At 40.6% G+C, this 10,155-nt stretch overlaps 1 protein-coding gene across 1 annotated transcript in view; it reads right to left on the minus strand.

The window, feature by feature from the left end:
- Positions 1 to 5,376, minus strand: part of LOC124799271 (gamma-tubulin complex component 6) — a 243,404-nt gene extending 238,028 nt beyond the window's left edge. The window contains exon 1 of the mRNA XM_047262836.1: positions 4,942 to 5,376. Within this exon, the coding sequence (XP_047118792.1) occupies positions 4,942 to 4,971 (30 nt within the window). The 5' untranslated portion in view covers positions 4,972 to 5,376. The remainder of the gene's footprint in view (positions 1 to 4,941) is intronic.
- Positions 5,377 to 10,155: the final 4,779 nt, after the last annotated feature.

Raw genomic sequence — 10,155 nt, forward strand, 5'->3', positions numbered from 1 at the left:
CTTCCAAAATTTCTACTTTGTTTTCTTTACTGCTAGCTCAATGAATAGGTTGAATAATGTCGCGGATAGGCTGCAGGCCTGTCTCCTCACTCCCTTCTCAACAACTGCTTCCCTTTCATATCCTTCTAGTTATAACTGCAGTGAGGTTTCTACACAAGTTGTAAATATCCTTTCATTACCATATTTTATTCCTGCTACCTTCAAAATTTCAAAAAGTTCATTCCAGTCAATATAGTCAAATGTTTCTTTAAAAAAAATCTACAAATGCTATTAATGTAGGTTTGTTCTTTAACCTACTTTCTAAGATAACTCATTGGTCAGTATTGTCTTGTGTGCTCCTACATTTCTCCAGAACCTGATGGTTCTGTAATATTCTCATCTGTCAGCACTTGTCATTCTTGGAATTGAAATTATTACATTCTTTTTGAAGCATGAGGGTATTCCATGAGTCTCGTATTAATGTAAGTCAATAAATATGTAACAAACATCAATTTACCATATACCATGTTTAAATTACATCAAATATTTTGCCAGCAGATAGCAGCATATACATGCATGTTGTACAGGCTGAGGGACATCACGTGGCAGATGGTGTAAGATAGAGGGGGTGCTGCATGATTGCATGTGAGTCGTGCAGAAGGCAGTTGTACAGTTTTTGTGGGAGAAAGGACTGTCGACAGAAAATGTGCATCACAAATTGGGTATCATGTATACCAACAACTGTTAATCACAGAAAGCCATGTTCGCTTGGAACCAGGAGTTTAACAAGCGAAGGTAAAGCATCAGAGCGTCCTGGTCATCCTATGGTATTGGCAACTGTAACTACAGGTATACGAAGTGTCCGATTCCACCCATCTCCTTTGACCCATGATGTCATCAATATGGTGGAAATGGCTATTCTAAGCGTCTCCAATATGGCGCCTATGATATCACTACATACACACGGCAAGAAACATGAAAATATGTATAAATAAGACAATAACATCTCCCTCCAAAAATAAAATTAAACTAATGGGACAACTGTGGGAAATTGGGGTGTTTTAGGGAGGGGACAAGCTAAATATAACAGTAAAAAGAAAAAAAAAAACCACACCACAAAAAAAGTATTGCAAAATCTACAGGAACCTGACACTTCCCTTGACCTACATAGGTCAACAGCAGCTGTCGATACCAAAAACAGCAAAAACTATGGAAATTGGAATCAGACATTTCCCTTGACCACAGCTGACGGTACCAAAACACCTATACCTACATATAAAAATACAAAAATTGGAATTGGTCATTTCCCTTGACCTATACAGGTCAACTATAACTGCTTACACGAAAAACCAACACCAACAGCAACGAATCAAAACCACAACACCTCAACAATTAAAAACTCAAACATCTCTACATAAATTAAAACACATTCAATACACAAAACATTACACACACACACACACACACACACACACACACACACACACACACAGAGAGAGAGAGAGAGAGAGAGAGAGAGAGAGAGAGAGAGAGAGGACGCCATCAGACACAACAAGACGACATCTACATTATGTCATGTGTCAAAGCAGACGGGTGGAATCGGATGCTGCATATGGAACAGATCATTCATTATGAACAGTGTGTGAGATCAACAATATTGTGAACGCTGTAGGCTATTCACACAGAACCATTTACAACATCGCACATGAGTAGATGAAGTTTCATAAAGTTTGTGCATTGTGGTTATCCTGCATGTTGACTGAGGAACACAAAATGAATCAAATGGCTCTGTCTTCGCTGCACCTCATACAGTACTCTGAGGAAAAGAGAGCTTCAGGGCATGTATTTTTACAGGGGACAAGTCTTGAGTTCACCATTTTCAACTGGAAAACAGATGACCATCCATGGAATGGAAATATTCAACCTTCTTCGCAACAAAAAGTCCAAGGCCATTCAATCAGATTCCACAGTTATATGCACCATTTTAGGACAAAGGGGTCGTACTGATGAAATTCCAGCCTTATGGAAAGACTGTGACTGCCTTGTCATAATGCGCCACTCTGCGGAAACTCCAACAGGCCATGCACCGCAAACTATCTGGCCTCTTAACAAATGGAGTGAATCTTCTGGATGACAATGCCTGTCTTCTCACAAAAGATGAACACAGGAACTGTTATGACTTGCAATCTCTGTGCTAGTCCTGACTTTGCCACCAATGACTAACATCTGTTTGGGTCCATAAAATCTTATTTAGGAGGCTGACATTTTGAAAATTAGTGGTTACATGTTGGCTCCAAAAGCTTCTTTGCTGCCAGCTGTCAAGGTCTTTTAAAGGTAAGGAATGAGTGTCTGAATGCTCAGAGTGAATACATAGAAAAGAGAAATAACTTTCAGGGAATTACACTGATTATTATTACACCACTTTAAAACTTATTTACTGACTTACCCTTGTATATCTTGCATATTAGGTGGGACAGTTTTGTCATGTCAGTAATTCCAAAGGAATGCCACCCACCCCAAGGGACTTGTTAATACTTAAGTCTTTCGGTTCCCTGTCAAATTCTTCACGCAGTTTCACATATCTCATCTTCATCTACTTCCTCTTCCTTTTTCTATCAGACTACTTTCAGATGCATTTCCTTTTTACAGATCTGCTATATATTTCTTCACCTTTCAGCTTTTCCTTCTTTGCTTATTACTGGCTTGCCTCCTGAGTTTTTGATATTCACAAACCCATTTTCTTCATCTCCCGAGGCTTCTCTCATTTTCCTGTGGGAAACTCTTTCCTCTAGTTATGCATACTTCTGCAGCCTTCCCTTTGTTCTGCTTAACTGATTTGCAATGTCTGTATGTATTTCCTTTCACATGCTTTATTTTTGTGTGTTTTCTTTTCATTTTGAAATTAAAGTCAATACCTTCTGTGTTACCTAAAACTTTCTACTAAACCTTATCTTTTTACATATTTCATCCTCTGCTGCTTTCACTATACCATCTCTCGAAGTTATGCATTTGTCTTCTATTGTGTTCCTTTCACCCACTTCAGTCAGTCATTGCCTAATACTCCCTCTGAAACTCGAAACCACTTTTGTTCTTTCCTTCATTTACTACCCTTACCCAATTTATTCACTTCTGATCAGCAGTTCATAACCAATAAATAATGATCAGAGTCCATGTTTGCCTCTTGAAATATCTTACAGTTTAAAATTTAGTTTCAATCAGTATGAAACCTTCCAGTGTCACCAGATCTCTTCCAAATATACAAACTTATTACATGATTCTTAACATGCTGACTGCCCCATGTATACTGATGGACATTTCACCACCCGGCAACAGCATTAGCCGTGAGGCTCCGCTGTGGCTGCCATTGTGTACATAGTGTCAGGCATGTGATTCTGCTGCAGCCACTGGCCATCATTGTGATAAACGAAGTGTTTCTCAGTCCAAAATTCCACTGGGTGGTTTCTTCTTTCACTCCTTTCCCTAGGCCACATTATCTTAATACCTTTCCTTCGCTTCCTTTTCCTACTACTGTATTCCAGTTCATCATCACAATTAAATTTTTGTCTTCCTTAACTATCTGAATAATTTCTTGTATTTTATAATACATTCTTTGATCATCATCATCATCATCATCATCATCTGCAGAGTTAGTTAGCATACAAAAGTTTTACTGCTGTGGTGGGTGTTAGCTTGTGTACATGTCTTGACCATGATAATGTGCTTACTATGGTATTCATAGTACTTCACCTGCATTCTATTTTCTTATTCATTATTAAACATACTCCTGCATTACCCCTATTTCATTTTCAATTCATAATCCTGTACTCACCAGATCAGAAGTCCTTTTCTTCCTGACACTAAACATTACTAATTCCCACTACACATAACTTCAGCCTATCCAGTTCCATTTTTAAATTCACTACCCTACCTACACAATTAAAGGATCCAAAATTCCACATTCAGACCTGTAGAATGTTAGTTTTGTTTTTCCTGGTGCCTACATTCTCCTGAGTAGTCCCTGCCCAGAGACCCCAATGAGGGACTATTTTACCCAAGAGTATGCTACAATTTAATTAACACAGTAGAGCTGCATGCTCTCATGAAAAATAACAGCTCTAGTTTCCATTTGTTTTTGGATGTCCATAGGACCAACACACTAAGGTAATGTTGGCTAACATTACAAGGCCAGACTAGAAAATCATTCACACTACATCCCTTGCTGCTACCAAAAATGTTGCTGCCCTCTTCAAGAACCACATTTGTCTGGCCTCTCCCCTGATATTCCTCCAGTGTTGTTGCTCTTGTGGTACAGCTATCTGTACCACTGAGGCACACAGGCCACTTGATCCACCATACTTATATCTTTGTATATACACTATACTGTGTGTTTGCTACCTTACCAGACAGAGTTAACAAAATACATTTGGGCTAATTTAACAGATTTCAAATTTCAATATGTATTTATTGCAGGAGGGTGTTTAATAATAAGGCTTGTAATGTATTTCTAAAATTCTAGGAATCACCCGTTACCTTTTGCCTATGGGAATATTGTTGAAGATTTCTTTCACTAGAGATACAGCTTCACTCTGCACAAAAGTGCAAAGACCAAAGAACTTTGTTTAACGACTTAGGCCTATCTTTTTGCACATTAGTCCATAGTCAACACAAAAGCAGGGAAGTCATAATGTTATTCAAGATTAATATGAATTCCAGGACTCTAGGAAAGTTATGTGATCATTTAATGTAGTAAATGGGTTAGCTAGTGGTGCAGGATAAATACAAAACTGGAGTACGCCTATAACCTGTGCAAGCACCTTTGCTCGAGTCTCTCGAAAAACAAATGGTAGAACGAAACATGTACTTCAGAAAAATTGTACATTTCCTGCAAGGGGTCGCAAAAACGAATAATTCTAGGGCAATAAAAGCATAATTTCATGCATATACCTTGAAATATCAACTTACTGTAGATTGCCTCTGAACACACGTCTCCATAACTCACTTGAATAAATTGTATTGTATGTCATTTGAAACTAAATGGCAAGCCCTATGAATGCAGTCTTACACGTTTATGTACGGGCGAAAATCGTAATCTGATTTTCGCCTTCATGTTTATGTGTCACTCCTGACTTAAATTTGCTACCTCGGTCACTTGAACGTTTTTCGAGCGTCACTTGTTTAACACAAATGGCCTCTGCAAATCAGCTGTTGTTGACACTGTATGTTCCTGTCATTCAAAACGAGAAGTACTTCGGAACGATACGGTAGGAGAAAATAAGATCCCTTTAGGTATTATTGCCAGACGAGATACCAGGGACTGTCACATAATTTCGCATAAACACAAGTTATTTATGTTACGTTTTCAATGTCGTAAACATTGGCTGCTGCGCTACTCTGAATTTCCCCCCTTTTTCTGTTTCAACTGATTTTTTTGTTCTGGCAGCGCTTAGTCGATCTTATATTGTTTGCGTTTATCCTTTGTTTATTCGACTACAGGCGAACTCGCACTGGCCGTCAATGCAACGGCAAGAATATATTTCACACTATAGTAATGGGCTAAACTGCGATTTTCCGTTATCAGTGATTTCTGGGAATAATACTTTTCAGTCACTTATACAGATGTTTGAGTTCTGTTGTTTTAACATTACAAAGTCCTGTATGCATGTGTAGTATTAACCACAACTGTCATATTGGAAGCAGAATCAAACACATTTTTAGGTTACTTGTCTCTAAATGATATTTTCAGGAGAAGAGGGCAATGTTGGTTGTTTGTTATTGATACAATACATTCAGAGACACAGCTGTGTTTGACAAAACAACAACTGGTACTGAATGTGCTTTCGCCATATAATATGCACACACAGTACATCGACCTCTTGAGAAACAAGGTTCTTATGAGTTATAATAAAGTACGAACATCGGTCATCAGATGACACTAGGCAAAGAATGATAACTGCGCTTTTTCGTTGCTACTTGCGACTTCTAGCTGCGATTTGTCACAGAAATCGCATTAGGACTCGATAGTGTATCGCAGAGATCAGTGATCTCTATAACAGAGATCACTGGCAGAGATAGGGCGTAGTACGAACTCTGGTCATCAGCTGCCACTGTTAACTGCATTTTTAGTTGCTCATTTCAGCTTCTAGCCGCGACTTGTCACTGAAATCGCAGCTAATTCCATAGCATAACACCAGGTTTACAGAAAGCAGTACAAAATTCGGTCAACAGCTGGCACACGGAGCTGAATGTGAAATGCTACTTGCGACTGCTAATTGTGCCTGAAATCGCAATTAGATTCTGTAAAGTTGTTATTGTGATATCTGTGAATTCTCAATCACTGTTATTTCTAACTGATACGCGATTTCCTGACCACCACTATCCTATACATACCGATTCTATCACTGCGACTCGCTCGCAACGCATCCGCTTATTACCAACAACGCTGAAGCGTCTTAACAAATCTCTATTTGCAATGCGAGTTGTGTCAGATATAGGGATTCATGGAATCAATGCTAGAAATAAGAATAATCTTCACAAGGATTTAAAGTCACTTAGTCTTGTACAAAAAGGTGTGCATTATTCAGGAATTCACATTTTCAATAACTTACCAGCAGCCATAAAAAGCTTAACCACCAATGAAATTCAGTTTAAGAGAAGCCTAAAGGATTTATTGGTGGCCAACTCCTTCTACTCCATTGATGAATTTCTCAGTAGAACCAATTTCAGTGCAGTAATGTATTCATTGTAAATAAGTGTGTATTTATGTGTGTGTGTGTGTGTGTGTGTGTGTGTGTGTGTACAATCTAACTTCTGCACCAGTTCAGTGCAGTAATATGTTCATTGTAAATAAGTATTATAGTAGCTGTATTACACGTTTATTACCATATAAATAAATAAATAAAACTTTTTTATTTTAAATTCAGTTTATTTATTTATTCGTTCGGCATAAACAAGGCAAATATTACAGTGTCATTACAATCCACCAGGAAATTACAACACTACACAATGCTACTTATAGCTTTGAGCCAATCTATGGCTAGGTCAGGCAGGTAATGTAAGTCCTTCAGTTCACGACTATATCCTACCACTTCACACACCAGTAGGTGGTCCATTGTCTGGATTTCACCGCATTCACACACGGGACTCTCCGCAAGTCCCCACTTATTCATTAGACGTTTGCATCTTCCCACGCTTGTTCTAAGGCGATTTAAGGCAACCCAGGGCTTGCGAGGGAGATCAAAGCCATTTATCTACTTGCTGGGGTCATCGATAAGCTTTTGGTTCTTGTGTGTCCCTTTGCGCCATGATTCCCCCCAGGCTAGCTTTGGGTCGAAGTCCTGTAATTCCCTGCCAATCTTCCAAAAGGGGGACCTAGATTTTAGCCTGTTGATGGGTGATAAATCTTGGTGTATAAAAAGTTCTGGATTGTGTACGATCTTCCTATATATTCTTGAGGTCGCCATGGAGCGCCTTATATCAGGGGGTTTATGTTGGCAAGGACTGGGAGCCAGTCACATGGGGTAGCCCTAAGTGTGCCTGAGTTAATTCTCATCGTCTCTTTCAATTGGGTGTCTACTTTATTTACATGCGCACTTTTCGCCCAGGCTGGTGAACAATATTCAGCCACGCTGTACACGAGGGCTAATGCTGACGTCCTTAGTGTATTAACTCTGCACCCCCATGATGTTCCGGCCAGTTTAGAGATAATGGCATTTCGAGATTTTAATTTCTCTTTGATGTATTCCAGATGGGAGCTAAACGTTAGTGTGCGGTCTAATTTTACTCCTAGATATTTGGGCTTATCTTCATGTCTGATATGCCGGTCATTCAGGGAAAGCTGTAGTTTCCTGCTTGAAGCTCTGTTATTAAGATGCATTATGGTACTGGTCGTTTTATTGGGGTTGGGATGCAAATGCCACTTAAGGTAGTAGGTGTTCAGTGCTTCAAGGTCCGCATTCAATGTTTTTTCAAGATCTTCGAAATGTTTGCTTTGGTATGCGATGGCCAGATCATCCGCATACGCAAATTTACGATATCTGGTGCTCGGCATATCAGATATGTATAAATTAAAAAGGGTCGGCACCAGGGCTGACCCCTGCGGCAGGCCATTGTTTATGACCATGCTTTTGCTCCTCTTTCCATGGAGATAGACCTTAATCTTCCTGCCTGTCAGCATATTTTTTAGTAATGTGTACGTCTAATTGCATTTGATAATTCGAGTAAGCTTGAGCAGTAGTCCTTCGGTCCAGACAGTGTCATAGGCTGATGTAAGATCTATTAATACCAGGCCCGTTTTCAGCTTGTTCTGATAGCCTTTCTCTATATATGTTGTAAGGGACAAAACTTGTTCACAGCAGTTCCTTCCCACACGGAACCCTGCTTGATAGTCCGGGAGGTCCGCCTCAATGTATGGTGCTAGTCTGGCCAGTAATATTCTCTCAAATAGTTTGTAAGAGGTACAAAGCAGTGAGATCGGTCTATAGTTCTTTGGATTATCTCCATCCTTCCCTGGTTTCAGTACCGCTATTACCTTAGCTTCTTTCCATAACTTCGGGAGTGCACCTGATTTAATGCATTCCGTGAAGAGCTTGGCCATCCATTTCCTCCTAATTGGTCGCAGCTCCCTCTGAAATTCTGGGAGGATTTCGGCGGGTCTGGCTGCTTTCCCTGTTTTCATTAGTGTTAGGGCCTGGGTAATCTCCTCGACGTCTACTGCTTTGACAATATCTAGATTAGTTGGATTATTGGCTAATTCCTTGGTTAGGTTCCTGGAGATCCTTTTCTTCTCCTCGGTCTTCAGGCGTATTTTGGAGGTCTGTTTCATGGCAGTCGCTATTTCGGATGGGCCACACCTGCGGCCGATCTTCGTGGTGTTGTGGCACCACCCAGTTTCCGTAGTAGACCCCAGCTCTTCCTGCTAGAATGGGTAAAGACCAGATTCTCCATTGCCATCTTCCACCTGTTCCTGCGTTCCTCGTTCATAGTGTTGATCAGTCGTTCTGCAGTCTCGTCCTCCCCACTCCTCTCATACTGCTCTAACAATGACTCGCACACCTCTGACCAGCAAGGAATGTATTCCCTCCGGGCCACTCGGGGGATAGCCTTTAGGGCCCCTTTATATATCAGGTTTACAAACCTTTGGTAGTTCTCTGGACTTGGTGGTATTCGATTTATTATCTTGTCAATAAAAGATTTATATTTCCCCCAGTCTGCTTTTCTCAGATTCCACCGTGGAATCGGGGGGCTCTTTATGATCGGGATGGAAAGGCCAATCTCCACAATAATCGGGAGGTGTTGGCTCCATGGGAAAGCTTCGAGGACTCTTCTTGTAGCTTGCATTGGTATGCCCGTTGCGCCGCGTGTGACAAAGGTCAGGTCAGGTGTCGTCTTTGTGCCCCATACTTTTGTATTGAAGAACGCTCTGTCCTTGGGATGAAACAGGAAGTGTAGGTCCCGGTTGTCAGCCCAGTCACTTAGTCCAACGCCTTCTGGAGTGGATCTCTGATATCCCTATCTGGTGTGCTGGGAATTAAAGTCACCGGCATAGATTGCTGGATGATTAGCCTGCGGTAAGATTCCTATAGGCCATTGCTGCGAAGGTGGTTTGTAGACATTGTAGATTGTCATCTCTCCCAGTTTAATGCCTATTGCATGTGAAACCGATTCCACATTGTTCTCGAGGTTTCCTAGAAGCTCATTTTTCACCAGGGTCGCCATACCATGTTTGTCGTGTCCTGAGTATGCCACATTGGTGAATCCTGGTATGCATAATCGTTCGATGTTTTCATCGGTCAGGTGTGTCTCCTGCAAGAGTACGACACTTACTCTTTCTCTTGTTACAATTTTTTCAAGGATTTCTCCTTTCGTCCTTGTGTAGCCTTCTATATTGAAGTGGCATACTCTCACCATCTTCGTGGAGTAATTCCTCTTCTGAATCGTTTGCCTTCTTGTGGACCAGGAGGCATTTGAGTGTCCGGTCGCCGGAGTTGTGTAGACTTTTTGCCGTTGCATTTTACTGCAACGTTGCCCGGGGAGCACCATCTTGGAGGTTGTCTACACGTCGCTCCCCTTTAAATTCAGTGCATTAGTACTTGTAAAATGATTCTTTCATATAGTGTTCATTAAAAAATGATGATCGTTCCACTTGGGACCTGTGGAATGGTACATTAGCTTATTTGT

Source organism: Schistocerca piceifrons, chromosome 5, assembly GCF_021461385.2.
Source record: "Schistocerca piceifrons isolate TAMUIC-IGC-003096 chromosome 5, iqSchPice1.1, whole genome shotgun sequence".
Taxonomy (NCBI): domain Eukaryota; kingdom Metazoa; phylum Arthropoda; class Insecta; order Orthoptera; family Acrididae; genus Schistocerca; species Schistocerca piceifrons.